Source organism: Stylophora pistillata, chromosome 4 (genome assembly GCF_964205215.1).
Source record: "Stylophora pistillata chromosome 4, jaStyPist1.2, whole genome shotgun sequence".
In the NCBI taxonomy this organism is placed as follows: domain Eukaryota; kingdom Metazoa; phylum Cnidaria; class Anthozoa; order Scleractinia; family Pocilloporidae; genus Stylophora; species Stylophora pistillata.
Genome location: NC_142522.1, coordinates 34,395,872 through 34,423,451, shown reverse-complemented (window position 1 = coordinate 34,423,451; position 27,580 = coordinate 34,395,872). Strand labels below are relative to the sequence as shown.

General features: G+C 38.7%; 2 protein-coding genes and 1 pseudogene across 6 annotated transcripts in view; 1 reads left to right on the top strand and 2 right to left on the bottom strand.

The window, feature by feature from the left end:
• The window catches only part of LOC148733470 (uncharacterized), a 40,531-nt gene extending 36,848 nt beyond the window's left edge, over positions 1-3,683 (top strand). For all 4 annotated transcript variants that reach the window (XM_088759216.1, XM_088759217.1, XM_088759215.1 and 1 more), the window contains exons 4-8: positions 1,318-1,383; positions 2,235-2,300; positions 2,901-2,966; positions 3,327-3,360; positions 3,532-3,683. In XM_088759216.1, coding sequence (XP_088615342.1) covers positions 1,318-1,383; positions 2,235-2,300; positions 2,901-2,966; positions 3,327-3,342 — 214 coding nt within the window. In that variant the 3' untranslated portion in view covers positions 3,343-3,360; positions 3,532-3,683. The remainder of the gene's footprint in view (positions 1-1,317; positions 1,384-2,234; positions 2,301-2,900; positions 2,967-3,326; positions 3,361-3,531) is intronic.
• Positions 3,684-3,930: 247 nt separating this feature from the next.
• The window catches only part of LOC111322889 (uncharacterized), a 41,982-nt gene continuing 18,332 nt past the window's right edge, over positions 3,931-27,580 (bottom strand). Inside the window, exons 1-16 of one of the 2 annotated variants that reach the window (XM_088759209.1) lie at positions 15,281-15,503; positions 13,329-13,359; positions 12,707-12,929; positions 11,582-11,862; positions 11,396-11,447; positions 10,627-11,168; positions 10,138-10,437; positions 9,463-9,768; positions 8,741-8,939; positions 8,170-8,375; positions 7,653-7,837; positions 6,689-7,069; positions 6,098-6,309; positions 5,513-5,553; positions 5,261-5,357; positions 3,931-4,975 (exon numbers count right to left, since the gene is read on the bottom strand). In XM_088759209.1, the coding sequence (XP_088615335.1) occupies positions 4,789-4,975; positions 5,261-5,357; positions 5,513-5,553; positions 6,098-6,309; positions 6,689-7,069; positions 7,653-7,837; positions 8,170-8,375; positions 8,741-8,939; positions 9,463-9,768; positions 10,138-10,437; positions 10,627-11,168; positions 11,396-11,447; positions 11,582-11,862; positions 12,707-12,929; positions 13,329-13,359; positions 15,281-15,313 (3,276 nt within the window). In that variant the 5' untranslated portion in view covers positions 15,314-15,503 and the 3' untranslated portion in view covers positions 3,931-4,788. Of the gene's footprint in view, positions 4,976-5,260; positions 5,358-5,512; positions 5,554-6,097; positions 6,310-6,688; positions 7,070-7,652; positions 7,838-8,169; positions 8,376-8,740; positions 8,940-9,462; positions 9,769-10,137; positions 10,438-10,626; positions 11,169-11,395; positions 11,448-11,581; positions 11,863-12,706; positions 12,930-13,328; positions 13,360-15,280; positions 15,504-27,580 lie in introns of those variants that run through there. The other variant, XM_088759208.1, reaches the window with a different exon arrangement.
• LOC148733469 (uncharacterized) lies at positions 24,056-26,305 on the bottom strand (annotated as a pseudogene).

Below are 27,580 nucleotides of genomic sequence, written 5' to 3'. Positions count from 1 at the left end.
AGCGAAGAGAACTAACGTTGTTAAATCGCATGTACGATATTAGCGCGTTCTTAAGAAAACGCAAATCAAGATCACGAATAAGATGATGGACCTCCTCGGTGGAACGACTTCAAGCAAACGCTTATCATTGATATAATTAATCCTGATGACTGCCATGTGTAAACTTTCTCCAACGGTTTTCGTTGACAAGATTCCCGTACATCAAATGACTATGTAATTCCCGTCCTGAATGTACTGGAATATTGCTGAAGAAGTGAGCCAGTCAGGGATGAAGAAACGCAACCAGAAAATTGTCCTCCGGGCTATGTTAAATAATCGTCTCGTGTCAATTCCTTGAATCAGTTAACGTGAAATTATTACCAGCGAAACAATTTTGAAAAGTTAACCTTAAAGTATTCATTCCAGTGCCACCTTTTTGTCATGGTCAAGGACAGAAAGAATTCTTCCATACTAAGTGATCATGAGTGTTTTCCGGGTTGTTAAGCAATTGCCAAAAAATTGCTTTGCATACATACATACATACATACCTACTTACATAAACTTTATGTTTTCTCGAATTTAAGAGTAGCTTATAAAAACTAATTTTTCCGAGAGAAAAATAACAAATAACAAAAGAAATCAACATAATATACAATGACATTATAAAATACAATCCTGTGTAATATTTATAATTAACCAGCTAAAATGAAATAAATAGATTTACTGAATATTTAAAAATACAATATGAGTTCAATTGCAATATGTTCTAAAATTACATTAATTATCTCATGTAGATAGGATACTTAGAAATAAACTTTTGTAAATTAAAATTAACATATTGTGTATACGTCTGTTATATAAAGAAACACGGTTGACTTTGTTCAATAAAGTGTTATAGGTAGATTCAACATCATTTACAATGAACCTAAGTCTTCTTTTATTAAGAGCATCTAGTTTCTTGGTGTTTCGTACGCTACAGAAATGCCATACGGATGAATGATACTGAAAGTGCGGTAAGATGAAGGCCTTCTACAATTTGACCGAAGTGGCTTTAGAGATCAGTTTTCTAAGTCTTATCATGACATTTAACTGATTATTGATCTTTTTGCATATCGAAGATACGTGTTTATCAAACTGAAGTTTGTTGTCAATGTTCATAGCAAATATGTCGATTGACTCTTTCACTGGAAAGGAGATAATATACTCTGTATCCTTCTCTTCAGAGAAACTATACTATGAATAACGTTTCAAAATGTGATTTTATTCGTTTCATTGGAGCTTTCTCGGTCTCCACACGATCTTTGGGTTTCGATTAACTGTTTATTTTTCGTTCTACAGATTTTGGTGTCGAAGAAGTGAGTTGGTTAGGGATGAAGAAACTCATGAAGAAAATTGTCCACCAGGGTATGTAAATATTCATCTGCCAACCAATCCTGAAATCAATTAACGTAAAATTGTTCTCTCTTTAGTGGTTTGTACTGAAATCAACCACTGATCTCCGTATAACTCCTATGTAAAATACCAGTAAACTCTCTTCGATGCTGTCGACGAAAAAAGATCTCACTCGCTCGCGTGAGATGAAAAACAGCACCACATCCATAGCTAATCAAGAACAGGGAGAGCCTGTGAACCAGTTGGTGGTACAATGCCTTTAAATAGACCCCCCTACTTTGGCAAAATACCATCTGTGTGCAAGTCTTTACCGCATATGATCAAGGACTACAAGGTCGAATCCTGGTAAAAGGCTTCCTTGCATTGCACGGTTAGAAAGGCAAAAGTAAGGCACGTGGGTTCAACTCCATGAGAAGACACACAGGGTTTGCACTGTAAGTATCCCGGAGAGCTTCATACAATTCCTTATAATAAAATTATAAGGAATTGTATGGAGCTTTTTTAGCGTTAGTTGTGGCGTGGCGGGTGTTGTCACGTATGATGCTTGCGAGGATCATACGTAACAACACCCGCCGCGCCACGACTAATGTTAAAAAAGCTCCATACAATTCCTTATAATTTTATTGTAAGGATTTATAAGGAGCTCTCCGAGATACTTACAGTGCAAGCCCTGTGTGTTTTCTCATTATCGTTATGATAGGTCCACAAAATCGTCCAATCCTTGTTTCCCTTTTTTCTTAACTTCTTTTTCCCGGGGAAAAATAACTCTGAGAACTTTTCAAACTTAATCAGGACGGTACAGCTACATTGTCTATTCACACGACTCCTTTCTAAGAAAACACTGTTTAATTCCTTCCTTGTAGCTTTTGGTGCCGAAGAAGTGAGATACCAAGGAATGAAGAAACTCAACCGGAAAATTGCCCATCAGGGTAAGTAGATATTTATCTATAGATTCTTAGTTGTTCCGAAAGATATTTTTGGTTTCTCTCGTGATATGTCTCGTTAGCAGTTTCAAATGGAGGCAAAATCTGAGTACTGCCAGATATATAAATTCTCCCACGGAATTCGTTTACAAGTTTCCTCTACATAAAATGAATGTGTATTTCCCGTCCTGCGGTTACTTGAATTGCCGAAGAAGTGAGCCAGTCAGAGATGAAGAAGCGCAACCAGAAAATTGCCCACCAGGGTGTCAAATAATCATTTCGTGTCGATTCCTTATATCAGTTAACGTGAAAGTATTCCCAGCGAAACACTTTTGATTATTTTCCAAGCTCACCTTAAGTATTCATTTCAGCGCCGCTTTTTTGTCATGGTCATGGACAAAAAAAATTCCTTCCCACTAAGTGATCATGAGTGTTTACCGGGTCATTAAGCAATTGCCAAAACATTGCTTCTCGTTATATTTCCTTCTCTTTAGAAGGAAGATACAACAACGTTTCGAAATTTGGATTTTATTCGTTTCATTGGAGCTTTTTTGGTGTCCACACGATTTCTGGGTATCTATTAACTGTTTATTTTTGGTCCTACAGATATTGGTGCCGCAGAAGTGAGTTGGTTAAGGATGAAGAAACTCGTGAAGAAAATTGTCCACCAGGGTATGTAAATATTCATCTGCCATCGATTCCTAATATCAATTCACGTAAAATTGTTCCCAGCCGAAAGCTTTGGTAGTTTCAACTGAAATCAGACATTGATCTCCATATAATTCCTATGTAAACATCTGTAAACTTTCTCTGATGCGGCACCACACTCAGGACCATAAAAGAAAAAAGAGAGCCTGTAAACCAATCAGAGGTACAATGCCTCTAAATAGACTCTCCTACTTAGGCAAAGTACTATTTGCAAACTTTCTATACTTCGGTATCAGGTATTCACTATAATGCATCTTTTTGCTCTTCACTAACCAAGTGGCTGTGGTGTGCATTAATTGAGCCGGTATATTTTTTTCTCGACAGATTTTGGTGCCGATGATCCACAGTGTAAACCGGGGTACGTAGATATGTAATCATCTCACTTCCATTAGTTATAAAGTGTTTCAACTATGGTTCCCTGTGCATATCTTTTATAGTCCCCCTTCCCTCTTCTTCACCCCTTCTAGAGGCCTCCGAGAGAAAAACACGGGCGAAACCATTGTAAAAAAATTATTTATTGTTTTTGTAGCCACCCCTCAGTGCTGGTCCATTGTCTATAGAACTTTGGAATGCTACTCGCTGGATCACTACTCGTCAGAGAATTAAGGGAACGGAGCAGTTATTAGTAAAAATGTTTAGGTTTTAAACGTTGAAAATAAATCTCATTCATGGTAAGGGTAACCGCTGATCCTTACACGAGTCAGGTAAATTTTATAGCCGTAAACGGTTTGAACCCGGTAGCAAAATGACCACGACATTCCTTCTCTGGACTACACACACCGGACGAGCAGACCAAACTATCACAATTATATAACCGAACACAAACTTTCTGTTTCGGTTTGGCCCTGGAGATTCTGGGTGCAACAGTACAAGGAGCCTAGTTATTTTTTTATTATCAGGGGTCTCACATATACTGTACTGTGGAGGATGTAATTTACATTCACTTTTAATCTCCTTTTCGCGCGTCAGCGGAACCTGAACTCTGGCTAAGGCGCACGGAGCCAGGCCGGCCAGTACCGTGACCTAAGCTTTGTTTACCCAATTAAGGTCCCCAATTAAGCAGCACGCACTACCATGGGTTAAGTGCCTGTTGGACAAGTTTGAGGTTTTCGTTCTTTATTTACGGCCCCGTCTGGATTATGTTTTTTTCAGAATCCCAGACCAGCTTCCCGTTCTCTTTTGGTCTCAATAGTTTCGCAGTTTTGGTCTAACTCATGTCCTTGCTTCATATGTCGGTGGGAAAATACAGCTAAGAAAAAAAGCTTTAACAAAGCTGAAATTATGTAAAAATAATTACCCTAGAGACTCATGCGCAATCGAGAGATAAACCCTCGGTGAATCATAAGAAAGCGTCGTCTGTCCCTCTACAAAAAGCCCAGCTTTTTTTTTACAATAAGAGCTTGCATTACCATCAATTGTTCTGTACAGAGAATGCCACTCTCAAATAGTATGTGCAGGAAAAATTATATTTAAATTAATGAGTACACATAAGGACAGAGCAATTTTGTTTTAGATAATTTAAAACACTCTCTCTCTGCGTCTTCTCTGACAAGGGTAAACCCCTTCAGCTACTGTGAGTGTCCCAATGGGGTTAAGAATTAGCCGAATTATAAGCGTTCGTGGTCAAAAACGTTGACCGTGAATATCATATTTCTCTTAACTACAATGAAAAGTGGTTATTCGTTCGCCGCTAAAGCCATCGCTTTGTTGTTTCCAGCTTGCACACATTGATGCTGATTTGTACAGCTGAGGTTGTCTCTATTCTCCTTAAGAGGTCATTCCAGATTTAAGCGGTAACTTCATCATCAGAAAGCTTTTCTATTTTGCAGTAATACTCCTTTGATTCATCAAGTGACTCAAAATCCAAATAGGGAGTGTCCTCTTGCATCATTTCCTCCAATAACCTCGTGGAGTTTTCAAAAGTCGGTCTCTCACTGGGTTCCTCTCTCCAAAAATCTAACATTAGATGGTATCTGAGAAAGGAATGCTATAAATGAGTGGGTATATCTCAAGGGTGGATCCCCGTTTAATTGTAGACATGTCAGGTATTTCGGCCTCCTAACGGATTTTCATTGGAGTATTTTTATGTATCTATCTCAAGTGATATCTCATCAATGAAGTTACATTCAAGAACACTCAAGACAAATATATCGTACTTGTTACTTGCAAAGCAAGTGCACGAACAGTTCACAAACTCAAGGTATCGATTGCAAAACGACGTTAAATTCAATAAGGAAATATTGCTGGTCGCAACTTACAATGTATCAGAACAGGTGTCGGGTTTTTCCATTCGATATCCAGTCTTGAGAAGATTGTACAACTCTTTGTTATTGACTCCTGGGTAAGGATTTCCTCCTAAATAAGAAAAAGCTATGTTGTTCGCAAAGTAATGTAATGTCAAAGGAGAGAATTACTCAAATCTTTATTGAGAAGTTAGAGGTAGAAAAACCAAAACAACAGTGAAAACCGCATTAGGCATTGTGCATCACATTCTTTAGACGTGTCCTTACCCATCGTAGAAAGCTCCCAGAGGAGAATTCCAAAAGACCATCTGAAAAAATAATGTTCGTCAGAAAACTTAAACGTAACAGCAAATGAACAGTACAGACCTACTTCGTGGCATGGTAAACAGGCGACGGTAACATGGTAACATGAGGTCATACAGACATGATATTTTGACAACATGATCGATACAAGTGGCGATATACATGTTGAGCAACTATCAATTGTGTGTCGCTAGTAATCCGTGACTGCTTTCTTTCACTATTTAACTGATGTTATTTTGGAATCAATGCAATTTCATGATAAAGTGTACCTTGATACATGTAGCATCTTTATTGAATTCGAGCAGGAACCAACCATTATTGATTACGAGGTGGAGGGGGGGATGTTTTGGGGATCACATAGTTTTCAGTGAGAATGGAGGCGGAATCAGTCGTCGCCAACAGATTATAAATGGGGGACTATGGAACAGTGACTGCCAATGAGGTAGGCATCATAAGAATATTATAGAGGTCTATAGGGAGAAAATGAAATTTTAACCACAACCACCCCAGGTTACTGACCAGTCCTCTAACAGGCGTCAAGACACTTACACATCACTTTTGGTTGTATATTCACTGTTGTAAAGTGCTTCCGGCGCCATCCATTTTACCGGTATCTTTTTCCCTTTCTTCAGTGTGTAAACGTTTTCATGGGTTTGCCTCATGAGTCCAAAATCAGAAATTTTCACCGCTTTATTTTCACCAAGAAGAATATTACGAGCTGCCAAATCACGATGAACAAATCCTTTACTTGATAAGAATGTCTGTAGTTGCAAAAAAAACCGTAAACAGAGAAAGACTCAGTTTTTTTATACACATTAAGGCTACGCATTTATACACGTGAAGCTGACTTTGTTCATAAGGTCTGTCTTTAAATGTACGACCATAAAGCATGAGGCGAAGTGGGGATATTGCACTCTAATATAATGGTAATCGTGTCCTAGGTGTTCAAGCCATTCTTGTCCAGTAGCTCAAACATCTGTGGGATAACTGACTCGACCAGCGTTGTAACTACTGCACTGAGCATTCTCAGCTTCCTCCCCACCCCCCACCCCACATCAAAAGACATAAAGACATATCATTTACGGGGTTGACGAAAATAAGGCCTTCACCAAGGAAACCTAGCGAAAACACTTGACATACCATTCCGCGCGCTACTTGCCACGCAAAGCCAAGAAGATCTTTAGCTGTGAAGTCTTCGTCCTGTTCCATATTATTTTGACAATCTTGAGAGGCTTGCATGGGACCTTTTTCGTACTGATTCTCTACCCTGTCTCTCACGTCAGTTTGTGCTTTATCTATAACGTGTTTCTTTTCCTTTGAGGCACTTTCAATGCTCAAGGCACTTAGAGAAACTGAGGTCGAAACCGCTTTGGGGATACCTTTGGTGTTTAGATCCTCATCACTTCCTTCTTCGTTCTTTAATAACAAAGCCCTGGACCCATCTTTGCCGCTAATTTGCACCACATTTATATCAAGTTGCAGAGGCTTGTTGAATTTATCATGATGCTTTTGATAGCTTTTCTGTGTAATAAGTGACGGGAAAAGAAAAGAACACCGTTACGTTATAGTACTGGTGTTCCTTGTCCCAAAGCAGGTAGGGGCTACAAATACTATATTTTTACTACATTTAAAATCAAAGTTCTATTGTGGCTTTTAAACCGCGTTCATTCAAGGAACTTTGAGCCTACAGAGATGTTGCTAAAACTGTAATTACGATTCGGTGAGCCAGGATTAAGCGCGTTTCAGTGTAGTTTGCTGATGCTTTGGTAACCTGACAGCTTTGATAAAATCGAGGCAGTAAAGTTCATATCCATCCATGATGACAAACGAAGGACAAAAATTGATATAACCCTTTCACTTCCATGGGTGACCAAGAAAGAATTTCTCCTTACAATATCAATGCAATATCAAGCAGACGAGTGATGAGAAGAAAGAAAAATATCAATTAGGGGATTATTAGTGGATCAAATGCCAAATTCTTTGATCTAGCATCGTAAGAATTGTATGGCAGAGATTAAGGAGAATTACTAAATAGATCATGTGAGTAAAAGGGTTAAAACACTAAAAACAAGTCCTCTCGAAAAGTATTCCAAACCTGACTTACCAGTATTCTCTTACTTCTGAGCCAGTGCAACAAATCCCCGTAAGGAACATATTCCAATAGGAGAAAGATAGGATCTGAATGTACCCAGCATCCCAGCATTCGAACAACATTCGGATGTGTACCGATTGCTTTCATAAGTTCAATTTCTTCCAAAAATTGGTTGCGCGCCTCGTCGCCTGTGTTGTCTAGGAGAGAATCGAATCAGTTCAAATGAGGTGAGTGTTTTTTTTTTTAGGTTCAGGCCAGGTGTGCGCGGCGAATAACAGCAATTAAATATTTCTCTCAAGATTTTAAGAGAGTAGTGACTAGAGAGATTTCCTTGAGAACCTCAGTGTGATTTCAATTTGCATCTAATTAAGATAATTGCGTTAGTAGCCTATTGGAAAATGTTCCGTTTCCAAAATAAAAGCGAAAGAAGGTTGGTTTTGAAGGCAGAATCTCACTGCTTAGCGATTTACAGGTCGATTAACTCAGTTTTATACACTCTAATATCTTTGTTAATGCCCGGAAAACTTACCTCCCAGGAGTTTAATGGCCACTGTTTCTTCCGGTTTGAAGTAAACTGTCTCATTTCTAGGGTTGATGAACACCTCCATTCCAGGTGATTCTCTGAAGGTGCCTTTTAGTACTTTACCAAATGCCCCGCGACCAATCTCTTTCCCGAATACAACCTGCTCCGGAAGAACTTCCCAGTTTTGGAGGGTAAAAATGGTGGACTTTGATCTGAAGTGTAAGCAGGTATTAGTGGTAAAAGAGTATATATCCCGCGCTCAACTGCCACGGAACCTCGCGGGAAAATTATCAGTACCCAAAAATACTCTTTGCTACATCTATTTGGACAAGCTCACCTCAGCAACGTATTTCAGTTTCGATTGTTTTAATCTAATCGATCAGAATCAGAGCGCGCCGTTAAACAAGTTGTATCAAAATCAGCGCGAATAAATGGTAAAGAAAAACTTTTTCCTCTTCTTAGCTTGAATTGCTAATAGCTATATATATCCTTTAATATATGATTTTAAATCAAAAGAAGTAAACAAGTTTGAAAAACGACACTTTTTAAGGACAAGTGTTTTAAGTACAAGTGTTACCTCCTGGGCCTTAGGGCAGAAGCATGGTTCTTGCTTTTTCTCGCTGCACCTCTAATGTAGATTATTGCGATAAAAACCACAAATAGAAGGGCACAAACACCCACTAATAAACCAGCAAGCTGGGGTGTTGAAAGGAGTTTACTACTGCCTGAGACTGGAGACTTTACCGTTGGTTTTTCATTAGTCCTATCAACTAAACCTACAAACAAAAAGAAAGTTATCATTAATTTATATGATCCCTTTATTCATTCAGAAATACTGATTCTCTCTGTTTTTGCTGGACATTTCCTATCTTCCTTTAATTGTGCTACATTCTTAGAATTTTCGTCTGTAATGTTTCATGAAGACAATCTTATTGTCGCTAATAAGCTTCATTATTGTTATAAAACACATTTATATGGCATTCGACCGACAAATAATCCTCATTTGATTATCACGGATGATGATGTCCGGTCAGGTTTTTGAAACATCAGTCTCTGCTACTGCTCTACTGGAGCGATTAGATAACATGACTAATTAGTTTTTCTCGAACTCGTCGGGAAAAAAACTCTGTTCAGCCCCAAGAAAAAATACCTCTAACGTCTCTTGGGCAAATGATGTCTTTATCACAGACTTTGTTGCAAGTCCCCAGTGTGTATTTCCATTTCTCTTTACCGGTTCAAGTTTGATACAAGACACAAGAAATATAAAGAAAACGAAAGAGAAAAGAAGTTCATAAGTACCTGATGATACTGTTGTTATCAACCATGGCCTCGACCTCTCACTCTGTCCCAGGTCATTCCACGCCGACACTTCAATTGTGTACTGCTTGTCATATTCTAACGATACTGTATGGCTAGTCTTGGTAACATTAGTAACGTTGACTTGGTACCAGAACTCCCCTAATCCTCGCGGTTGAATCAGTCGTAAGTGTAGTGAGTACATGGTCAGCGGACACCCACTACCTGTTGGAGGACTCCAGGAGACGGTGACGTTGTTACTCAATATTTCTTGTTTTGTAGTGGTTATAATGGGAGGTAAAGGAATGTCTGCAAAAAATCATGAAATAGTTTTCGTGACCTTTTCAGGGAATACTGGCAAGACAGTTCTTTGAGACATAAAAGTGTTACACACTTACAATTGGTTAATGGATAGATAATCGAAGAGTGTTCATTAAAAATAAAACATTTATTCTCTCGCGCTTTCGAAACCGCTTGAAATGAGAGTATTTTTTCTGTGTGTGGAAATGTTATTCAATCCAGTCAAAGCCCTTTTACTTAATAAGAATCTTTTAAAAGATTTAAAAATCTTAGTCACTCGTTTTCAGTAGTCCTTTTCTTTACGGTACATTTCCTAATACAGTTTTACAACTACAGTGGTATTAGCTACTTTAAGTTTCACTTTGTTAGGGTTATTACCTCCAGTGGTTTGAAAATTCCAAACTTTGCTGTCATTGAATGGACTCTCCCCTGATTCACTGATTGACGTAACAGACACATCATATTCTTTTCTGCAACTCAAATGAAGCGTGCATCTTGTGTGACTTCCGTTCAACTCTATCGAGTGCCAGCTGCTTTGTTGTCTTGCTGATGACATAACCTCTCTGTAATACACTTTGTATTTGACAACTGGACATGCTCCTTCAAAGGGAGGTTCCCACACCACAAGGACGTCCCCCCCTGATACACTCTTGGTCTTGTTGACGATAAGCGGAACTCCTAAACAATCATTTGGCGATTGATTAATACATATCCAAGTTCTGCAACAAGCTCAAGGGATGCAGGTACGGGGCGGGGAGGGAGGGGGGAGGGAGGAGGACAATATGGACGGTGTTATTCATCACTACTCAATTTTACTATCCTTACTGATGAACAGCCGGTTTTATTTTCTTAATCAGTGGAACTCACCTCTCAGTTTACTGACTTGTTCCAGTGACAGTGCCGAGCCAAACACATAAAGATCCATCACTGATCCATAGAATTGGTGATTATCCCAGTGTCCGTCATCACCGATCTGGTACCAATTTCCTGTTGGCTTGTAAAACCTATCACCTGTGGTAAATGAGTTCGCGCCCACTTCTGACCCATTAGCTAATATCGACACAGCGGTATTTTCATGATTCCATATAACAACAACATGGGTCCAAGCGTCGAAAGAAACATCAGCACTTCCTGCAGACCACCATTCATTTTCTTCTTTTCTGTGGCGACTGAAGATGATCTGTCGATTTTTAAGACTTAGCAGAAAATTCCATGGATGACGCCAGTCACCGTATATTGCTGCAGTCTTATCAAGAACGCTTTTCGTTTGTTTAATCCAACAGGCAATAGTAAAACTCCGGCCTCCAAGATTTATCAAAGGTACGCTGGCATAGGAACTCGTTTTGTTAAAAGTAATAGCTTTACTGCTGGAACATCGACCCTCGGTGAAAGAAGGTGAACCAGATAAACTGTAATTGAAGCGAAAAAGCGTGTTATTTATACAATCCCTTTGAAATCGAAGGACGGTCTTAAATTATGAAAAGAAATACCTCTCTCAAGTACCTAACTTACCACACTGTTATAAATATGGCAGCCTATGAAGAATGAAATCATACAGTTTTCCATTGTTTAGTCAGGTATGTTACTGTTACATCCGCATGGGGTAATATTCAAATTAAGAAAAGTCTTGAAATACCTCACATTCCCATCTTGACCGCCTAGAAGCCAGTGACCTAGGACAACCCTATCTGCAAAATAGGAAAAAATTTATAGTTAGGTACTTTTTAGTCAAACCCAACAGAAACCATGTGATTGTTTGGTCTGTTCGTCTGGTATTGTGTAGAATCCTAACTTTACTTCGTAAATTAACGATAACAAACACCTTGCGCCATAATTTTGCAGCAGGTCAGTGTCTCAATGCAGTGTAAAAAATTACACCCTCCTCTGTACACGCCAGCCATATGGTACCAGTCTCCACACGTGCTCCAGCCCTCTTTATCAAGTTTTATCCCCACATCTTGAAGGTAGCATTCTTTGGTCCCGCTTATGTAGTTCTTTGGCCTGCAACACCAAGCTTGCTCGATGTTGTTTAACAAAGTTTTATTTGAATAATAAAATCCCCGTAGAAAATAGCCTTCAGGACAGGAAGCCCACTTGTGATTTCTGGATTACAAACAAAAAAATTATGAGAATTAAATATTCGTAATCATTTCCTCCTTGGGCGTTAGCCTGAGATTTTTCATCGTCATGTCGCCACTGAAAGCTCCCCGAGACCGCCAATTTTCAACGCTTCATGATAAATCTATTTCTAAGTTTAAGGAAACGAGGTATTTTTATCACCTCGGTCATGAATGGATAATAGAGAAAACGATACGCATAAAATAGTGGCAAACTGTAAAAATTAATGCGAGGAAACTCGAGTGATCAGGGTACGAGTTTAGCACTGCATGTTATGGGTTTTCCAGACCAAAAATAGGGCACAGTAGGGCACAATCCACGGTTACTTTCGGCACTCTAAGGAAAGTCTCCCTTTCGTGGTTATTTCTGTAATCATGATCATTCAATTTAGGATGAACGGATAAAACTAACGGCGGCAGGTAGGATGACTGTGACATTGTGCCCACTTTGACGACGAAAAGGAAACATTCGAGATGATATCAATAATGATTTCAAGTTACTCGTGAACTGCACAAGGAAGATCTGAGAAAGGGCAAAGGAAGTAAGATAACAGAGATCAAATTCAGAGTTTTTTGTTTTCTCTTTCCAACATTTCATCTTTCTCATATTGTCATCCTCAAGAGGGCCGAGGGATTGACAACATGAAATTCTTGAGCAAATTAGGCTGTTTTACCGGCGTAGAGCACTCAGTGATTTGCCACAGCTACGATTGAGAAAGTTTAAGGTGCAATGAGACGAAAGGAGAAGAGATTAACACCTTGCCTACATCTGCAAGTGTCTCGCTCTGTTGTGCAAGAGAGTCAACCCTAAAATCTACACCTACACATACTTGCTTAATTGCGTTTTCCAGTTTACTGTTTTACACTCAGTATCCTGGTCAAGAAACTCATGAGGTGGAGTGCAACATTTCCCTGCTTTGATATTGTCGATACCGTCGGGATTGGTGATATGCGCCCTCGAAACTCCTCTGAGGTACTTTCCCAGTGGGCAGCTCGCCCATCCTGCGCTGCCTAGAGAGATATTCCAGTCTACTTCAATGCAGTCGCTGTAAGCTGTGAGCGATAGAAAGCATTAATCAACTTCCGTTATCAACTCTACTGCTTACCAAACACTCAACTTTAACTGACCCAAGAAAGTACCACTGGTTGGGATGAAAGCCATACGTTCTCATAAAGCTGTCAGGTCGATTGCCAGAGTTAAGACGTTACCTTACATTTTCCCACTCAGAAATCGATTACTGGCGGTCGTGTTAACTATCTGGAAAATGTGGCTAAAGCTATCCAATGGAAAAACCGGTCGTGTTTGGCGGTCGTGTTAACTATCTGGAAAATGTGGCTAAAGCTATCCAATGGAAAAACCGTGAGCTCAGGGGTGGGGAAGTGAAGTAGACAGGTTGTGAGCAAATTGCCTGCCTGGTCTACATTTATCTTATAAAAAGGGAACTTGCTTACCTGATACGGAAACGATGAATCCTGAACAAGTCTACAGATGAAAAAGCAAGAGGTATTCAAGCAAATTACGCCACAATTTACTGAGTTGGCTACTAGATTAGAATAGATGCTTTGATTTTATTTTTGCGCATATTCCACTCTGAAACTTGAAGGTTTTCTGGGGTTTTTGTCCGAACATCTTAGATACGAAAAAATTAGTGAATAAAGATATCGTACTAGACATTGTGGTGTGGAGTTTCACTGATTTGGGCCGAGTTGTTCAAAGCTGGGCTAAGATAACTCAGGATTGGTGTGAAATCTGATTTGAGATCTGAAAGCTTTAAAGTAAAATTCGAAATACTAATTGACTATTATATGCTCTAAGAGAAAATAATCCGAAAAAGGCTTTTGAACAAAGAATTAAAGAAACCTAGTTGAAATTTAAGCCTGGGTTAGCCCCAATCAGCCTTCAAGAGACTGTACCTGCAGTTCAATAGTGCTTTTTGCGCACCCTGATTGGCTGGTTCGGAAATGACAAAAACAATTTTAGGGAGTAACCGAAAATTCGATCATTTTCGGTATAACGACAGATATTATTTTTGGATCTTCGGGGTACATACTAAAACAGCCATTCACCTCGGTTTCGGTGAACGCGGTAGAATTTTTTCTCGACAAAATTGTAAAGAAGTCGTTTTTGACTTACCGGCTGGTAACGTTAGCGGGCTCAAGAGAGAAAGAATCAAAATTTGCCAAGTCCTGTATAAAGCTTAAATAGCTAAGTTTAAAGACTATCGGCAGATCCGTCATGCATCCTTACTTAGCAGAACAACTCAAAACAAAAAAAAAACCTTAATTCATCCGGTATATTTCGTGAGGTCACAATTGGTAGGAGGAGAATTTGATATATATTATCATTTGATTTATATTTATATTAGGGCGACCCCTGAATTATTTTGGGAAATACCATCTTTTCTTTTTCTTCGATAAGAACGTCTAATTTTGGGGGTGCGATTGAACGTTCTTCTTTTTTTGCGATTTGAGCCTGAAAACCTTCTTAACATGTTCTTCAAGTTGTGTGGTATAGTTTCTCAATAAACTCGATTAGCTCCACTACAAACTGAGTTGTTCCTGTGTATCGTGTAATAAGAAAACGACATTGTTAATCACATTTTAATTGAACATTTTTAAGTTAAAAAAATGTCCCCAAGTATTTGATTTCATTTTCCCGCTAGATTATAGTCTTACATTTCTTTTACGTCTATTTATACTTCTCCCAAAAAAAAAAAAGACATAAAAAATGCGCAAAATAAACACATAACCAGCGCTGGAGTCACGCACATCACCTCATCTTTCGTTAATTTGCTATATCTGCGTTTCGTTGTGATGAAAACCGAAAATATCAGTCCTGCCGAACCAACTGTTTTACTCGTTTAAAAAAAAACAAAAAAACAAAACAAAAAAACAAAAAAATCTTCGAGAGTCTAATAAAGTATAGTATACCGGATTTTCTCTTGTTTGAAAGAACATCGCAGAAGAGATTTCAGTCTCTCTACAATAATTTTACGTTCGGTCATCAGTTTCGCTTCCTTACAAAAGAAATTCAAATACGCAAGTTAAAAGTGGCTCAGTGATTTTCAGAAAAAAAACAATTCTGTGGTCATCTTTTTTTACAAACAAGAAAAGAAAATTAGAAAAACACTGCCCAAAATATTATCTCGAATTCTAATCAACCCTGTATGCTATTGCAATTTACCACGAAATTTCTTCTTTGTACCCGGAAAAGATCTAATTCTCGCCTCTTCCATAAAAAGCTTAATGTCGTACTGAGCGAACGCCTAATTTGGGTTAAGAAAGATAGGGAAATAGTTTTTCATGTTACTGGAGAAAACTTTGGAACGTGCCGGTATTTGTTCAGTTGGCTGGCTAAAATACATAAGTGTTTTGAAATCGTGTTAAAGGTCAACTGAACGTACCATCACGATGACGGGCACCCAGAGGGACCCCATTATAATAATTTAGCTGTTTGACTCCCTGTAAGACGGTTCTGGATGATGATCTAACGAGATCTGAGTCCTTGCTTTGTTGCAGCTACACGGCACTGTAAGTGGCAAAATATAATGTGATATGAAATACGTGATGCGAAGCTAAAGAACCTTTGCATTTGCATCTGTTCGCTTTTATATTGAGCAGTTTACTTTCACCTGTCATACATATATAAACAAGTTACTTATTACTTTTCTGTTTTGCTGATTTGCTCAATATATGCGAGCTATCTCATTAGCCCATGCTAGTAAAGGACGCCTCGTCAGATTTCATTTTCAGCTTTTCCATGGAGAAAAAATCATCAGAAACAGTGTTAAGAGTTTTTTCTGTCAGCTGGATTTCAGAAACGCTTTAAAATAGGGTCCCAAGGTGTGAACATCTGTCAATATTTTGCATAATTGGCGCAAGGAAGTCTTAACGAAGATGAATACCGACATGGCAAATTCGTGAAGTATAACACGATTTTCTGATGAATCTGAAACTCGGTTTGGTTCACAGCCACAGCGAAGAATTCACCGATATTTTGTAAACATCCACGTCGAGGCTACGCATATTTGCTTCAATAACGCAACTTCAAAATTAGTATTTTATAGACAGGATTAGTGGCGAAGTAGGGTAAAGATACACCATTCCAAAATGATTCACAACTGTGCGGGTGATATAATTATTAACATTTTCGTTTTAATGAAAAACTGAAGAACATTTAACTTCAACTTTCATCAGCTTTACATTGACTGAATGACGAACAGGTCATTGGAAATACGAAAACTGTTAACTCGAGGATACGGTGTTTTCTTCCCAAGACACAAAAGTCTAATAACCATTAAACACATGTGAAAATGTAAGGCACCTTGAAAAAAAATTAAGCATCAAATATTATTCATTAACCAGGTTTTATTCTTCTTGAGAAAAAAGAAACAAAATCCATTTTATCTCCCGTTTGACTTCAAATGGATGAGGCAAAAGATCACTGAAACAGGCGCTGGGTGAGAATACAGGAACACACTCTTAAGTAAGTCTGCTAATTTTCAAAAGGAAATCTGTCATCATGATCAGGTGTACCATCATGGTGACGTAAAGAGCATCATACAAGAAGGGTTTTCTTTTTTTCTCCAAGGTTATACACAGACTGAAAGGAAAATCACAATCTTTTCAATGCGGAGGTATTTATAAGGTTGTTTTTGGCAACACAAACTGTCATAAAAGCTGGACTTCAAAGGTTAAATGTAGCTTGTTAACACAAAAACTCCCCAGAAAACTAATATTGATACTTCTGTGAGAGATTTCAAATGTGAATAAGTAGAATGAATTGTCTCCATAATGGACATTTATGAACATTGCATATGAAATAAGGCTTGATACGTGATTAGCGTTGGAACCGTCGTTTTGAGGCAGGCTGTGAGCACGCAATCTCTGCCTGTTCCATTTTTCTGGTGTAATTTCATTAAACAAATTTCTCTGCCTCATTTCAAACGAAAAGTCTGATATTTTCTTTTTTTCAAAGATTTCTCTTTCAAATGTTCCAGGGTTGGAGAGGGTTGGATCTGAAGTCTCCTCTACTAACTATGATCTGAAACACCACTTCCCTTAGCCGAACTAGTGTTTACACTCAATTGCTTTTCATTCGGGGACAACTATTTCAAACAAACTAATGGCGTTGCCATGGGCACCAAAATAGGACCCAGCTATGACAATCTCTTTGTAGGTTTTGTCGAACACCAATTTTTCAGCCAATACAACGGCCCCAAACCGGAACTCTACAGTCGCTGCACTATAACCGCAATCAGTTCCTTTCACCCGACTTTAAAATATACCTACGAAATCTCCGACAATTCTTTTTTCCTTTTTAGACATCAAAGTTTCAATTAAACGGCAACGATTTATGCACTAACGTGTATTACAAACCTACAAACTCACATAGTTACTTGTTGTATTCATCTGCGCATCCATCTCATGTCGAGAATTCCATTCCCTTTTCTCAGTTTCTAAGACTTCGTCGTTTATATAGTGATGACTCGAATTTTTCCGACAAATCACAGTCAATGCGGCAGAATTCGAAAAACGTGGTTACTCTGTTTCTATCGTTCAAGCGGGTCACCACCGTGCCCAATTTATTGAATGACAGTCAGTACTACAAACGTCACAGAAGGAAAATTCCGACCGCATTTAATTCACTCTCACATTTCACCCTCATAACCACGCAGTTAAATCCACGATTCTTAAAGAATTTAATTTACCCCGAAACGATCCAGAGAATGGCACTATCTTTCCGCAACCTTTACTCATTTCATTCCGAAAAAGACAAAAACGGAGGAAACTTTTTGGTCAGAAGTTCATTTCAAACTATTAAAAATGACCAACCCGGAACTTTTAAATGCGCTCGCGCACGATGCAAAACTTGTCCTTTCATTCACAACGCCGAGAAAATATCGGGACCCAAACGATCTATTGAGATTACTGATCACTTCACGTGCACCTCCGCCAGTGTCATCCATTACATAACTTGCACGTATTACAAAGAGATATACATCGGCGAAACAGGAAGATGACTAGGTGACCGATTCCGAGAACACCCTCGCGACATAGAAAGGAATGACAAGGACGCATCAAAACCAGTCGCCAGACACTTTAATCTACCTAATCATTCTAAGCAGCATGTGGCATTCTGCGGTCTTTCCTTACATTTAGGTAGCTCGGAAAGCCGCAAAACTATTGAACAAAAGTTTATCTTTCAAATCGGCACTCTCAATCCCATAGGTCAACGAACGTTTTTCATTCTACTAATTCATTCTTGTTTTTCTCGTCACCATGTTCCCACCAACAGCGAAGCTCCACATTCTGCATGTAAACACACACACAACCCACAACTTCTCCATTAGCTCTGACGAAGGGCCAACGCTCGAAACGGCAGCTTTTTTACTCTTTATGGTGGCCAATTTACAATTTCAACTTATTTGATAAAACCAAAGCTTTTAAGTGCCACTCTCGCCAATAGCGGTCCTCTCAACTTCCCGTCCAAAAAAAGTTTTCCTTAATTTTTTCCTATGAAAAGGGTTTAGGACACATGTTTCAAAACCAGTTTGGTAGTTTTCCAGTTCTCTTTTGTAAGAAGATTTCAACTTTTGCGAACTCTCTGCCGAGGGAAGATTAGCTAAGGTGTTGCAAAAGCAAAAATTCAATCAACAATAGTCATTGTGCGAGTTTTTTGAAGTTGAAATTATATAGTGCTAATCGTAAGTTATCGTATTATGAACCTCTTTTACACTTAGCAAATTCCTGTGATTGTCGCAAGTGATGGTCAACAAATCCGCGTTACTCAAAACTCAGTGAAGGTTGCTTGACTCCTCGACTTGGTCCAGTCTGCTCACTCTCACGTCCAATATGGTGGGCCAGTCGATACAATAACAATTGCATCTCGAGGTGTTGCATGCATGGCATGTTTCATGTAAACTGCAACACAAAATATTTGTTATCCAGCTCTCCTAACTGTGGATTTCTTATTTACTGCCGGACGATTTGATTTATTCAGCTCTAATGTACCAAGGAAATCGGATGGATCTCAAGTCTGCTCCTCACTACAACTTGTATGTATCATCCTGCTCTTTTACTGATGCCATTATGCGTATTTACAAGAGCTAGCAAAGTTATCAAAAATTTAACCATAGATCTGTTAACGGTCGTTTTCGCTAAGCTCACTTCATATTGCATCAAATAATGGGTCTGACAAAATATAGAGAATTTGCATGCTTGGGAGTATAGTATGTATGGAAAGATGACCTCAAGAATATAAATCAGAGGAAATTGAAGCATCTTTAAAAAAGATTGTCATATCTAAGTCAGAACATCATCATTTGTGCTATATGATGGGTACCTGGTTTTCAAAGAGAAAAAAATTACCTTTATTTTGCTAAACCGCTGGGTATTTGTAGTGCTAATTAGAGGCCTTCTTGAGTATTTGTAAACTATGAGTGTAGATACTTCTAGATAATGACATTGATTTAGATTTCATGTTTCATTTTAACTCACCAAATACAAAATACAGGCCTTATGTCAAGAATTTAGTCTGTTTATAGCATAAATTATGCTCAAAATTCCGCTTTGCTTGGCCTTAGAAGGGCATGGAGAGTTTGTGCCAAAACCTGACAAACCTTAATAAGCCAAAGTTTTCTCAACTGATTTTGACAAAAGGATCACTAAAATACTACCAGATTTGGTATGAATTTGATGCACGGAAGGCAGGTAAATGTTATGGTTTTTTGAAAAATGGCAATTTTGGGTAGTAACTTTGACCTCAAATTTGACCTGACTTTAGCCCCAAGCCCCTCTCTGTCTAATCGCTTGAGAACAAAGTTATATTTATGAAGTAAAAGCTTCACTATAGTAGAGTCCATGGTCAAATTAATTTGGCAGCACAATTTACCAATGGAGTTTTATAGCACTTTCGAAATGCCACCGGGAAGGCTGGATTGTGGCGCTCTACGAGCCACAAATGGGACCCCCCTGAAACTCTAGAGCAAACAGTCAGAGAAGTGAGCCAAACAGGCTTTTGAAACATCTTATCACACTCAACTTTTGAGCTAAGTTTCAGCCAAATCGGTTGACCACCACTTTTGGTCCCTGGAACACTTTCTCAGACAGGAAAACTTAACGATTTTTTCGTCTTTTTCCTCCTTATATTTCGTATGTCTTATTCCAAACTTGATGTCCAGCAAGAAATTAAAAGTTCAGCAACAAGAGAGAGAGAAGCAGTATTTTCCATCAATAACGAGAACAAGGAAATTAATGGTAACTTTTATCTTGTTTGTAGGTTCACTTGATCGGACTACTGAAAAACCAGCGGTAGAGTCTTTAGTCTCAGGCAGTGGTAAAATCCTTTCCACGCCACAGCTTGCTGGTTTAATAGTGGGTGTTTGTATCCTTCTGTTCGTAGTTTTTATCACATTAATCTACCGTGGACCTACGGCAAGAAAACGCAGAAAACAAGCAAATGCCCCAAAGCCCACGAGGTAACCACTTTTATACAGCCTATACTCCATTTCCATTGGTCCATCATTAATTGACAGATGTCAACTATTTACCCTCTTTCTTCCTCTTTCTTCAAGTAATATAATTTATTCTTCACATGGACTCACTCGTTCTAGTCATTTTATTCCTCAACTTTACTCAGTTCGTGGGACTCATATACACTCGCGGTAAGATATTACCACTAACAAATGTGACAGTTTAAAACAGTTTATTACAGTGATACTAGATCATTCTATGTACACTCTTTCCTTCTCTTCCTCTTTCCTTCTCTTCCTCTTTCCTTCTCTTCCTCTTTCCTGCTCCTGCGCGCGCGTCCGGAATGCGGTCGCGTAGCGACAGTGGCAATGTTTCCACGTTTTAGTCATGTTTCGTCACATGTAAAGCAAGTTCATATCATATGAGCTAAATACGTCTTTGGATTATGCTCCTTGTAATTCTTCCAATCGCTTTATCACATATAGATGTCGAGGTTTTGTGTAAAACGTGCTTGTATATAGGTACTTGCTATGTTGCCTTTCTTTTACCGCTTTTATTTTGTGTTTAAACGGAGTATCCAGGAACGGTTTGATTGTATTTATCTTCTCTTCGACTTCTATTTAGGGATGAATTTCAGTGAGATACACCACTTGTCTGACTGGATGAAATCGAACTTTCTTCATCATCACTTTGGTCCCATGTATGATCATACCATTCCGACTCATAGCCACTCTTATACACCCATTGCTATATTTCCATTGGTCTATCATTGATTGACACACGTCATGACTCGGAAACAATTTGGACAGACAGGTCATTGAATTTGATCCGAAAAACATGTAAGGATGCTATGACTTGATTAAAATTTGATGGCCAGATAATAATGAGACTACCTAGGTTACAACGCCTGCTGGCATTTCGTATTTTTCCCCGGTTTGTATGCTCTATGGTTCATTTTTCCCGAGAAATGGGAATGTTCATGAGCATGGTGCTGCGTTTTTGAATATCCTTTTCGTTCGATTTTTTTTTCTGATAACTTTTTGAACGGGAGATTTAATTATTTAATTTTATTGTTTCCATTGTTTGTCTCACTCTGATGTTTGACTGTTAGGGTTTTTATTTTGATTTTGATAAGAGAATAAGTGGGTTAGGGAATTGGGCTTAGGGTGAGAGTTAGGGGTGTGGTCGTGTGAGTGACAGCAATAACCCAGGTTTGAATCCTGGTCACGAAAATTTTTTCCTTTTATTCTAAAATGAACGTTTTTTGAATATTCATTTTATCTTGAAATCATTTTCCCTAAGGGAGGATTAAACACCATCTTAGGTTTCATTATTTTTATTGCTTTTACACCATCTTAGATGACCTTAATTTTTTCAAATTATTAAAAAAACACACTCCTATAACCTACGCAAATTAACCCTAAACCAGGATTTATTCAACGCTTTTAATTTGTGTTCCTTCCTACATCTCTCATACATTTCCTTCTAATTTTCAAGTGTGAATACTCTATTGTCCCAGAACCGGTATGGGTAGTTGAGTGACACTGTGTATCATTCATAAGAAACATTCATATTTCGTCTATCCACTTTGGTTTCTAAAGTGCTCTTATTATTTTTAAATTGTTCTGCCAAAACGCTTCTCTCTCTATTTCTTCTTCTTATTTCAGTACACACCATTCGCATTAACCGCAATCACAGGAGAAATCGTAAAAGTCAGACATTATAATACTGACCAAGAGGTTATAGCGACAAGGTCTACCCAAACAGTTTGGAGAACATTAAGGACGATAAAACTGAACCATTTCCTGAACATTTAATTGCTATTATAAACTCTTAATTGCCCTTTGTATATAGACGCGTGGAGTAACAATAAACTTTGTTATCACCTAATTTTGTGTGTATTACTTGCTTATGTACAATCGATACCACATGTGGGCAATAACCTATTGGGATCCATATAAAGACCTCTTTTGCTTACAGTCTTGGTCGGTTACCAAAAATACCCGCGATGCCCAAACGCGTAATACAGGGTCGATTCACTTTTTGGTACTTCATCCCGCCGCCATCTTGGATTCTTTTGTTGCCATTGTTTCGAGAAAACCGTTATTTTTTAAAAACCCTAACCCTAATAACCCTAACCCTAAAAACCCTTACCCTAATAACCCTAACCCTAATAACCCTAACCCTAACCCTAATATCCCTAACTCTAACCCTAATAACCCTAACTCTAGCCCTAATATGAAAAAATTAACCACTCGACCGAACCACTATGACCCATGCCGCGCGGGAGGTGCTAGTAAGGCGCCATATACTACTGTTTTCAATGCGCTTATAGCTCCTAAAAAGTATCCAGACAGATTCGTATTATCTTTTGACGAGGGTAATTGTAGGTTTGGGTTAAACCCGGTTAAACCCCTGTTCTGGAAACAATATGTCAATGATATCATTTCAGCGGTGTGCGGAAGTGAAGCGGAACGCCTCCTATCACATTTGAATTTAGTGGAGCCGTCTATCCAGTTTACCCTTGAACGTGAAAAGGATTGACACCTGCCCTTTCTTGATTTAAACGTGTGCAGAGCAGAACAGAGAAAATTAGAGACAAGTGTTTATCGTAAACCGACTCAGACAAATATCTCGCTTTCGACTCTCACTATCCTATTTACCATAAAAAGTACTCACTAAAACTTTACTCAAGAGGGCTGACTGTCTACTGTGTTCACTTAATTCCAAGGTTGAGGAGAGAAAATATGTTTCTGATGTCATAAAGGCAAATGGTTATACCAAAACTTTTCTCCGTAACTGCCAGAAACCAGTTACAACTAGCAACACTCCCGATGAGAAGGGAGCAGCGACTGGTTTTGCTGTTATTTCTTACATCCAGGGTGTTACAAAGCCCATCAAGAGAATTTTGAATAGTCACAACTTTAAAGTTGCTCAAAAAACCTTTTCAGACTTTGGGGCGTATTCTTACCAAACCTAAGGTTTGGATGCAATTTATTCTATTCCGTGCAATGACTGCGATCACGAGTATATCGGACAGAGCAAACGTCAGTTTGTTAAACATTTGAAAGAGCATCAGAAAGCGGTCTTCTTTTGCAAAAAGAAAAAGTTCAGCTCTGTCGGAGCACACATGCCTATCTAGCCATAAAATTGGGTGGGATAACTCTAAAAATTATTACCGCGAATCACCGCTACCACCAGTGTCTTTGTTTGGAAGCTTGGCAGATAAACACTGCCCACGCTCCTTTAAATCGTGAAGATGGCGGCTTACCACCGGACGCCTATTTACACCAGGTTAGAAAAAAAGAGCAGCTAACTGAAAGGGCCTCTTGTTACAATGATCAGATCACCCCTGATGAAGGCACAGACAGGAGTGTCGAAACGTTGAGTCGATGGATTGAAATTTCTGTCATATTCATTAAATATTTAAACCAGGGTAGCATCAAACCATGTCAAACATAATCAATTTTTTATTTTGAGTAGAATTTTGGTACAATATATCCTCTCTTTTCGGTTAAGGCTTACTTCAGTGTATGTCACAAATTTGCAACACGGCGTTTTTACCCTTAAAAAAAAAAAAAAGAACAACAACAATGTTCTCTTTTATCCGGGGTGAAAAACGGGTAAGTTGGGCTTCCTAGCTTGCCTGCCTGCCTAGCCTACCGTAACTCTGAGGATGGGGTAGGAGTTGTGATGTGAAAATATTAAAGCTTACTTTTTCTATTTAGACCTTGATCTTTACACTCTGAATCATGAATTTTGCTGTCATTCGCTTCAGAATCCGGTGGCGATTCTAAAGGTGTAGCATCATCCGCATCGAATACATAATCACTCCGGTTCTCATTTCTATCTGAATGACTTGCCGGTTGGGCATCATCAGTACCTGGTGTGGCCAAATAAACCCCAAGAAACCTTTAACTTATGACTGTGGGAAAGGGGTCCCTTTTCGAAGAAGATTGCATTGGGTCACAAAAAACTCATGTCAATAAGCTTAGTGAGGTAGATATGCTTATATGGATAGGCCAAGTATCAAATCGTAAGCCTGATTATGATCAGCAGAGTAATCGCTTTCACTTTACCAGTATATCTAATGAGGACCAGAACATATCTCGTTAACAGGCCACTAGCCCTCAACACTTCCACCTTTTCCCTCCTCGCCAATGAATTGTGGGGCCTTAACAATCAGCAATTTATAGCAATCCAAAATATTTGCCAAAAATTTTTCCTTCAAATTCACCATAGTTTAGAAACATCCCTTGGAGCTCTGACTGGACATCAATAACAAAGTTGAGCAAATTGTTATTTATAACATTTCTAAACATAGTGCGTGTAACATGATCTGATTGCTCAATCCATTTTACAAGCACATAGAATGTTAACAACTCCCGCAAAGATGACGAGAGCACCCAAAAAAGGTGAGCTGCATATCAAACAATTGCTGAAAAGAAGTCTAAAAAAAATTCAAGCTTCGACGAGATTCCGGCCTCCAGCTTTCGATTTACTAACTTAACTTGTGTTCTCCCGATATTCCACGTGGGTTTCTTCCAATATTGTGTGTGACATAATTTAAAACTTACAGAGCGGATTGTGTTTTTTCTCCATACCATGCTTAATTTCCAACCAATCGATTGTCTCACTCTTGCTTTCACTGCCAATTTGTAAACAACTTTGGATCTGTGAGTGTTTTTGTCTTTGTTGTTAAAGAGGCTTTTAATTTGCCTTGTTTGCCACAGGATTACAAAGATGAAATTAAAATCAGTGAACTGGTTGAGTTTTGCAACAACGTCTTACCGAGTTTTTCGTTTTTACCACAAAAAGGAAGCTTGATAAAAACTTTCTTTCGATCTTCGAAGAGAAAATTCGGAATAATGTTGTCATCTTGTGATGAGTCGTTTAGAAAGTTGTTGATTATGTGCGAAATAAAACGTTTGGGATAACCTGCATCGATAAAAGATGTTTCAAGAAATTTTATGTCCTCGTAAAGGTCGGTAGAGATGCATTTGGCTCTATGGAGTGCGCCAGTGATGCAATTCCTTTTCCATTTCGTAGGGACCTCCGATTTCCAATGTGTTGGTAGTTTTCCTGGTTTCTTGAAGACGCTGCAATGGAACTTGTTGTTATAACTAAAGGCAGTATCGAGGAAGTGGTTGGGGTTTTCCTTGAAAGTAAAAACAATTTTAGGGTGGTAGTGATTTAGTCATTCAAATAGAGCATCGATATCAGGCTCGTCCTTTTTTCTTCTTAGAGAGACAGTCACATACCGATCATAGAAAGGCTGGGTGAAAAGTTGGACTACCGACATCAGCTTCTAATTTAGCCATGAAAATATTTGCAAGGACTGGAGATGGTGGGTCTTTCATGCCGCATCCATCAATTTGTTTATATAAAGTGTCTTTTAAAGCTGAAAATTGTGTTCTTGGTGACATTACAAAGAAGGCGTCTGAAGAGTAACTTTGAGCTGAGTTGTGGTAGCTTGTTGTTGGTGTAAATTTCATGAATTATGTGGTCAATGGTTGTTTCATCGAGCGGACTTCAGTAAAGAAAGAGGACACATCATACAAGAGCAAGACTTCAACATCATCAAAAGTTCTGTTTCTTAGACACTCAGCAAAATCGGTGGTAGTTTTGATGCTGTATTCGGTTCTCGGTGAGAGGAAGTAGGTAAGAGGCTAGGAATTTGGCGGTTGCGTTATAAAAGGCTTCACAAGTGCTGACAATCGGTCGAAGTTTCAGGTTGTCCTTCGGAATTTGTTCAGGGTTCTGGAATTTATGGGTTTTGGCGGTCCCATATAGGAAAGCAGGCTGGTTTGATGTCGGTTGGATTTTACTCAGAGGCAAAGATGACTTAAAGTTTCGGGTCAGAAAAGCTTGAAAAGATTGAGGTCTTTTAGTGTGTTGTCCTCAGTCATCACGTATTTTCCGTTAGCTATGCCTTCTTCGATCATAGTACTCATCATTGAGTAAATTTGAGCTTTTTAGAAAACACTTTTCACGTAAATGAATGAATGATGATGAGGATCTTGTTTACTAAGAGTAGACATCAATAGAAGGTAGTTCTCAAGTGCAAGAATGTTTTAAAATTATTTGATATCTTTCAAAATAAAATGTTTTTAATTAACTTATTTTACCTTGGTAAAGGTTTGTTGAGTGTGCATATATTAGTTAAGTACTGTAGTTGTTGAAAAAGAATTGTAAAAGGCTTTCTTGCTAAATATGAACGGTACTCTTAACCTTAGCTGTAAAATAAACTTAAGAAAGTGTACAAATGGTTTATACTATCATTTAGTTATGAATATCTCTCATGTGAATCCTCAGAGGTAACTTGATTAAGGGAAATTGGAGGGTTGGCAGCGTACTTGGTTTCCATATGAACAAACAATTGAGATCACCCATCCATGTAATTGCACCTCTACCAATGATACCTTCAAAGCGAGCACAACGCTACCTTTTAATGATAATATATCATACTCTTTCAATGGTGGCAGAACGCTATACCTCGACGAAACAACTATAAGCCACTAAGAGATCACTTGCGCCAACATCTTTTGTGTCGTCTTTGATACATATTGTCGGTCTACAAGAAGCTAGAAATAAAAAGGGTCTCTTCAACCTTTGCCACTCGAAATATCCCCATACAAATCATCCACCTTGTAGCTACCCTTCATACAACTTCTTTCACTAGGAAATTTGTAAATGTATGCTTTCTTTTTTGGTAGCATGAAATTCAGCAGCTTACTCGAAAAATCAGAAAAATCCGTCCAAAGACGAGTTTATAGTTGTATCGAAAACAAAAACCTTGCTTCCGCAAAACTCTAATTATCGCCAATCCGTAATGTGAGTCATATAGAACTCCTAAGGTACTTGTGTTACATGGTAACCCATCGAGTAACTTGTACCTGAAGGTTACCCCCATGGTAAACGTAGTAAATTGGTATACCCTCTATCACCACTGCTTTATTCCCTTGTAGAAAATAATGAGGCAGTGGACGGTGGAGAAAACGTGAGACATAGGAAGACTTGCGAAGGACCGGAAGAAGTGGATGGTTTATGTCATTACTTCGTAGTCGTCTTGGTGGGCATGAGTGACTTAGCGAGATGCTACACTCTCAAACGGTCAAGGCTCTGTCGAGAAAATGAACTGATAATCTCTTATGCCTAGAAGGAACACTTAAGGCGTTGGCCGAGAAATCTCTATCTTCCTATTTTAAGCTTTCAGTAATAGCAGCATC